Source organism: Phragmites australis, chromosome 8 (genome assembly GCF_958298935.1).
Source record: "Phragmites australis chromosome 8, lpPhrAust1.1, whole genome shotgun sequence".
In the NCBI taxonomy this organism is placed as follows: domain Eukaryota; kingdom Viridiplantae; phylum Streptophyta; class Magnoliopsida; order Poales; family Poaceae; genus Phragmites; species Phragmites australis.
Genome location: NC_084928.1, coordinates 20,243,421 through 20,250,951, shown reverse-complemented (window position 1 = coordinate 20,250,951; position 7,531 = coordinate 20,243,421). Strand labels below are relative to the sequence as shown.

The following is a 7,531-nucleotide window of genomic DNA, read 5'->3' as shown; positions in this document are numbered from 1 at the left end:
AGCTTGTTGACCCTCCAACTTGATGTGGAGCACCAGCAAGACACGTGTACGGGGATGCGGAGACTCTTGCCTTGGTGGCTCAAGCTTCGAAGTGATCACGGCGACAAGCGATCGAAAGAGAGACTAGTGGTGAGGCCTTGCCTTGGTGGCTTGGCGGCTCATCCTGCTTGAGGCCTTGCCTTGGTGGCTTGGTGGCTCAAAAGTTATGATCAGATGACGACTGGGAGCATATCTTTGGTGTAACATGGACTAGAGGTGACATTCATGCTATCGATACCACGGGATAAAAATCTCTTATGCCAAGTTTGCTCTCTCTAACTTATTTCCATTTTCGTATTTACATTATTGTAATTTACCTTCTTAGATATGTTGCAATCTCTTTTCAACGGTAGAGTAGACACACAAAATAAACCTAGAGCACATTTAGATAGAAATTGAAATAGGTTTATCTTATGAAGATTTTGGAGTTAAATTGGTTAGTTTTCTAAGTGTCCTAATTCACCCCCCTCTTAGGACGTCACCGATCTTCACAATCAGGTGGAGGATGGCGGCAGTGCGATGAACATCAGGCGGTGGTGGCTTTTGTGATGAGGAAACCCTAGCTGCCGATTAAATAGGTTGGGTGAGTGGGTTGGCTTGCGAGCTTCACCGAGCCAGCTCGAGCCTAGACTGAGCCTCCTTTCTAGTTCGTTTCATTTACCGAGCTGAGCCCAGCTCGGCTCGTTTCCACCCCTAGCATGGTAGGCACTATGAAGTGATACCTATTTAAGAGTGGTGTGAGAATGGAGCTATAAGAGTAGCCACTAAAGTAGTTAGGAAATCTCCAATAGTTAGGGATAGTGCTAGATCTTATGCGAAAGAGCACATTTCTCAAAATTTATGCGTATCCCATCATTCATAATTCTCCATACCTCACAGATAAGAGACATGTTGAGGTGGAGTCTGCCCGTACTAAAAGTACAAGCTCAGTATGTAATCTCATCTAAGAGCTAGCACTATCTTTTAACTATTGGAGATGCTCTTGTGGCAAAATTGTTGTAGTCAGATGCTATGAAGTGACACCATAGAGTAGCATGAGAATTGAGCTATAAGGGTAGCCGCTAAAGTATGTTGTGGCAAGGTTGCAGTAGTGAATAAAATTTGAATTATATTACTGTATAAGCTTTTTTTGTTTGTTTGGGCACGAGTTGTACGAGTATGGCCTGCTCGGTAAGCATGATACTTAATTTCAGCTGACGTGACTAAATGTGCGAAGAGCTTTAGAGGAATTAATTGCAGTTAATAGGGATGAACTATGTAGATATTATTGATTAGTAACTATTGCTTGAGTTGTAATTTAGCAGAAGAAACGCGTGTCTGGCACTGTTGATTTATCGCTAGAGTATAAAACAAACAATATTCACTTGCCTCATGGTGGTCCACAACTCCATGTTGTATTGGGACCAGAACTCCATTCGGTCGTTTCACTTGACTTCAAGATCATATTGTACAGCATGTGACAGAAGACATCACTGGCCTCATTCACAACATAATAATGCTTCCAAAACTATTCTTGCTACACACATGACCAAAAGATTCCTATGAAATTACCTATGCACCTAGGAAAGAAAGTAACATATATATAACTTCTTTTGGAACAGTAACATAAGTATAGCTGACCACCACCAATATGCTGGATGATCAAGAATCTGACTGAACCATTTGGTAGAAGTTCAGCAATCACTTGGCAAGCATGTTTATTATCGAAAGTGGATTCTCCACTGGTAATCTAGCCCTCTAGCTAAACAGGCTGTTTACTATGCTGATCTATGTCTATCATTTGCCTCAAAATGTATCATGTTCAAGAGTGATACTTGGACACCTGTTTGTGTTTAATGAAGCAGGATTCCTACTGAATTACTGATAGTGGTTAAACCCCTAGGGTGGTAGTAAACATTGCCACCCAGGGTCTCCCTCTTTTCCATATAATCGTTGTAGTCGGCATGACTGCTCCTTTATCAACTTATATGTCGAGGGACGATCACGGGCCACCATAGAGAAGTCATCGTTGTACATATGTGTCCCTTCAACCATCAACTGCCAAATAAGAGCACCACCACCTGCCTGCAGCTTTTCCGCTGAATTGTATATTTTATCATAAACAACTTTTAGAAGAGCATTACCATCGACTGTAATGTTTGCTTCTGCATGCTGGAGGTATCCTACTTCTGAAAACAGGACAGGTTTTCTCAAGACATATTCACTGTCATTCAAGTGTGAGTCAACCCAATTAGAAAGATATTTGACTTTTTCTTCCAAGCTTGCCTTTGGTAGCCTGTAAAAAACAAATGCATCAATAACATGGTATACCTCTGATGTATATCCGGTAAGAAAAATGGAATGATACAGACCAGCTATCAGGATACGAATGAACAGAGGCAAAATCAATGTGTTTGACAGCTGAGTTCTGTATGAAGTCCGAGCAGAGTGAAGCTGCCCAGTCTCCAGGATTAACACCCAGTCTGTCTGCTCTCTCGGGGCCATAAAACCCTTCAATACCAACTGTAACAAGATGCTTTGTGTCCAAACTCTTAATGTATGCTGCCATTTCTTCTATCCAAGCCTGCGAAGGAACTCCAGCATTAACTAATAGGATTTCGTCTTCAGAATACCACTTTGTTCCAAAGGGAAAGGGGTTCTTCAGATAGTACATTACCTGAAGATGAGGACCAGATGAATTGGACACGCACCTAGGCTCATTCATGAGTTCCCAAGCAAATATAGCAGGCTCATCAGAGTATCTGATTCCACTGTAAGAGTTCCTTCTGGTTAATATCGCCTGTCAATAACATCATATAGGTGTGCGATTAAACGATACATTTTTTTCATTATAAAGTAATGAAATGGTTAAAATTATCTCGAAAAGAGGATTGGAGAAGATACAGTTTTCTTAAATTTGGCTGGAAAAATGAAGCGAAAAAGAGTTCACAATGGATAGCATAAAACATCACTAGAGGACACAACATGCTAAGCTATATTCTTTATGAGTTCCCAATTATGTGTATGAGAGAATGACAAAAAGTTAATGCAAGATGTATAAGATCTAAAGGCAATGACCTAAATGAAAGGGGAAAAAAGATCAAATGTGTATGGATCAAAGGGTAGTAATTCGTCAAATTGTGCTGGACATCAACCGAATCTAACGAAAATGGTCGCCCAAGTTCGTTTGGCGATCGGATCTGGCAACAACATGTTAGGGACGGCTGGATTCGGCAACCATGGCTTCGTCTGAGCTACGGCGGCTAAATCTTGCAATGGCATGTCGGGGTCAAATGGATCCGGTGATCGATTTTAGTGGCAGAGTAGCTCGTCAGCAGCACCTCTCATCACCGGCCATGGGGAGGTGATGGTGGAGATGAGCACAAGAGCACGCGAGAGATGAAAGGGAGAGAAGGGGAAGAAGGAAGAAGGAAAGAGTCATTTGGTCCCAAAATCTTCATAATGGCATATCTCAAAGAAGAAGTAAATTGTAATGGCACTAGCCTGATTTCGACCTTTGTAGTGGAAATTTTCAAAACGGGCAAAATCGTGATGGCACGGATCTAATTAACCCTTTCTAATATATGCAATAGTCAGATGCAAAGGGAAGCAAGATGTACCTATGCCCCCTCTAAATGCTGTTAATTTATCAGCTTAATAATGCCATTTTTATGCAATGATGTTTTTAGTTAAAAAAATTGTTCTACTGCATAAGTCTAATGATCTACAAGATTGCAGTGAAAATACAACTGGCAAATACATGGTGCCACAATAAAAAAAATGTGATAATCTCTTTCAGAAAGTTGGTTACCTTTACATAATCCTTATAGTAACCTCTAATAGTTGGATGAGAGAAAAAGGAATCTTTAGAATTCGTCACATTAGCTCCAGCTGCTTGTGCCCACCGAACGTACTGAGTCTTCCCTCCAAAGTTATCAAGATTGTTGACAAGGCAAAGAATCAACCTAATATGATTTCTCCGGGCCTCGTATATCACATAATCCAACATCTGCAATGAACACATTCCAGTTTATTATTCATATGAGGAACATCCATCACATAGGCTTCTCAAGCCTGCTTGCTGAGACGTTCAGAGTGGTCCATAAAAATACATTCCTCTCCAAATGTATGTGCTTTGTGGATGCCTGAACCCAATAAAAATGAGCTAAAAACTGTTTTTGTATAAGGAACAGTCTAGAAATTATTGTTAACCAGGATATAAAAACTAAATATACAAATTAAAATCTCTAAACTGAGCATAAAAATACATTGTCTAATAAATTTAAGACACTCAACCTCAGCTTTTGTGAAATCTAGTTGCTAGGACTCAAAGAAGTTTGGCATTTTAATCCCACTTCAAACAGGTCCAAAATATCAGTTTATACTATTACCCCATTTTGTAAGCATTCGAAATCTCAAATTGCTCTTATTCAAGGAAATATAAACTGGTCATTTCTCAGATAACTTCAAGTAAGGCCCTGTTTGTTTCAACTTGCAGATTTTGGATTGTGATCACAATCTGCAAGCTGAAACAAATAGGCAGATTATGCAATCCAGCCCCTAGATTGTAACAATCCAGCAATATGACTTCTACCAACTTATGCAGATTGTGCAATCCACTTTTACAATCCAACTTTTACAATCCAGCTTCTTACAATCCACAATCTACAAGCTGCTTTTTATAATCTCCGGCTGAAATAAAGAGGCCCTAAGCCATGTCGTATGGCTCAAGTCTTGTAACTATTACCCCATATTGGGAATTTTAGTTTCACAATATTGCGAGTATTTATTGCAGTTTTGAAATCTCTACCCCTAGTAATAATTATGTGAAAGATTGTGCATGTAGCATAGTTGGAGAGATTGTGAAAGGCCAGGAGCGGTAACGACTTGACACATGATGGCGACAATATGCATTCTGTAGTGGTTCCAACTACTTGTGCCTGTTGAACATATTTAGTGTTTCCTTTGAAGTAGTGGAGGTCCATTTCAGTGCAAAGATTAATGCCAATATGATACATACAATCACCATAAACTACATAATCCAAAGGTTGTAACAGTTAAAGTTTGCGCTAGTATGACACAGTTCATGAAAGGTACATTAGATACAAATTGTTATAGAGTATAGACTTGTCCAAAGCTTCTCAGATGCAAATCAAGAAATCAAAAGTTTGTTTTTGACCTGGCCACTTTGGTAACTTTTGAGTGGCTTCTACAATAAGTAAGTTCTCACCACAAATAAATTACTCTAGTGTTAGATGAAAAATTATTCATATTTAACTCATGGAAGCATTAGATGTTCAATCTCGAGGTAGCTTAGCTAGTTTGTCTGTTGTTGCTCCCCAATAGATGCATAGATTGGATTTGTAAGCCAGGTTACCAAAAAAGGCTATTCCAATCGATTTATGCACCTCACAATCTAGGTACCTCAAATTCTTGTAAGTCACAATGTTTAAAGAGTAGTGCTATTTATCTTTCGACGGATTTCTAGGACGAAATCTGTCAAATTCCTCACCTCAGGATTGGCGAAGAGATCCATATTGGACTCCCCAAGCTCCATGAACTCTGGTGAGCTCCATTAACACCGGTGAAGTTAGGGTTTCGGGTTAGGGTTGCAGGGGGGATTTAGGGTCTCTAGCTATAGAGGGAGCTCCAGGGGAGGCCGCCGGCCCGGCTGTGGCTGCGAGCGGTGGGCGGGGTGGCAAGGTGGCGGGGGTGCAAAGGACCGGCGGTGGGCCAGTGATGGTGGCAAGGGTGTCGGGGGTGTAGTGGTTAACGACGGGCAGCAATAGAGGGCGACGGCTCTGGCGGCGGGGGCGCCGCTAGAGCCGAGCAGGGAGGCAGTGATGGTAGGGGAGCGCGGGGAGGAGGGACGCCGGGAAGAGAGATCGGTGGAGGAGGGAGAGGGCGGCGGAGGAGGGAGGGGCCGGCCGTGCGCGGAGGAGACAACGACAGCAAGGCGTGGGGTGGTAGCGCGTGGGGCGAGTGCAGCGCATGGGTGAAGTCGAGGGCAAGTCGGACGATGCGTTCGGCTAAGGAGAATTAGGCTAAGGACGGGGTATAAGAGATAAGGCAAGACACATCTGATCCGTTGGATTTTGATCCAATGGTCACAAATTCGATAGATTTGGAATGTAATTTTTTGTTGCCAGAAAACTAGATAGACCCAAGTTTAAAACTTTTGTAAGTCACGATGTTCTCATGATAGCATGAGCCCTTAGAATGGCAGAATCCATCTACTTAAACATGCACCTGTTCGTTAACTGCATTTATACTCGCGCCGCACACGCGAAGCACTACAGCTACAGGACGGTCGTTAGACTAAGGAAACGGAATCGGTTCTGGTCAAAAGAGCAATCTCAATATTCATAGCTTGCCTAGCTCCCAGTAGCACTAGGGGAGAAGGGGGTGAGGAGAGGGGGGTCCGGACCTGGAACACGGCCTCGTTGAATCGGCCGGGGGAGATCTGGAGCGCGCCTGGCCCGCCGTCGCTGAAGGCCCAGGTACGGCAAACCCCCAGACCCATGCGCCGGCCGCGGCGCAGCATCTCTGCCGCGAGCGCGGGTGACCGCGCCGAGAGCAGCCAGTAGGAGTTCCAACCGTTGACGTACAGCGGCGCGCCCGTGTCGGCGTCGACGAAGTGGGTGCCGTCGCGGCCCGCGAAGGACATCCGCGGCTGCAGCCACGGCACTGGAAGCTTGAACCCGCCGGGGCCGCCCCCGGCTGAGGGCCCGCGACCCGGGAGCCAGTTGAGATAGGCGACGGCCAGGAGCAGGAGGAGGCCCAGGAGGCCGTAGAGCCGCGTCCCCCGCCGCATTGGTCGGTCTCCGCCTCCTCTACCGCCGCCGCCGCGGCATTGGCTATCGGCTGCTCCGTTTGTTTGGGCGCTTGTGCTGGATCTGGGTGGGCGGTCGGCGGCGGGGTTGGCTTACCGGGGGCGCCGCTCTGATTTGGGTTTTGACTTCGAGTTTTGATCGCGTTTTCGCGTGGTTTGGGGGATTCGTGCCCGTCTTGGGCGTCTGCAGCTGAGGTGACGCCAGCTGGATTTTCTTTTTTTTAATCACTGGCTGAACCGGACGGCTAACAATGCAATTTATTCTGATTACTCATTTACTCACAGTTAAATACTCAAAAAGAATTAGATACGAGTAACATTTGCTACCTATGGATATGTTCACAGGCAAAAAAATACTACTTGATAGGTAAATAAGTACTGATGTAGATAAGACGTTCTTATACTCACGGAACTCCTATATCCGTATAGTTTTTGTAACATGTGAGCCTAAACCCTCCCACCCCTTTATTCCCTCCTCATCCACTCACCCTCTCACCATTCCAGCTACTCAATCTTCATGTCACACCCCTGTTGCCCCTTCTGCACCCTTTGTCCCCCAGCAGATCACTCGCCGCACCGCCCTGCTGACTCGTGTCACGCTGCTGCATCGACCTGCCTAGTCTCGCCGCGCTGCCCCACGACGCACTACCGCCATGAGCCCCTGAGATGCCTCATCCCACC

General features: G+C 44.6%; 1 protein-coding gene across 1 annotated transcript; it reads right to left on the bottom strand.

Annotated features, from left to right (window-relative positions):
* Positions 1 to 1,496: 1,496 nt before the first annotated feature.
* On the bottom strand, positions 1,497 to 7,019 carry LOC133926749 (mannan endo-1,4-beta-mannosidase 6-like). The gene is made up of 5 exons (XM_062372815.1): positions 6,446 to 7,019; positions 3,830 to 4,027; positions 2,696 to 2,818; positions 2,391 to 2,602; positions 1,497 to 2,314 (listed from the first exon to the last, which is right to left on the bottom strand). Exons 1-5 carry the CDS (start codon positions 6,830 to 6,832, stop codon positions 1,918 to 1,920), a joined length of 1,317 nt encoding a protein of 438 aa, XP_062228799.1. The 5' UTR covers positions 6,833 to 7,019; the 3' UTR covers positions 1,497 to 1,917.
* Between the last annotated feature and the right edge of the window lie 512 nt (positions 7,020 to 7,531).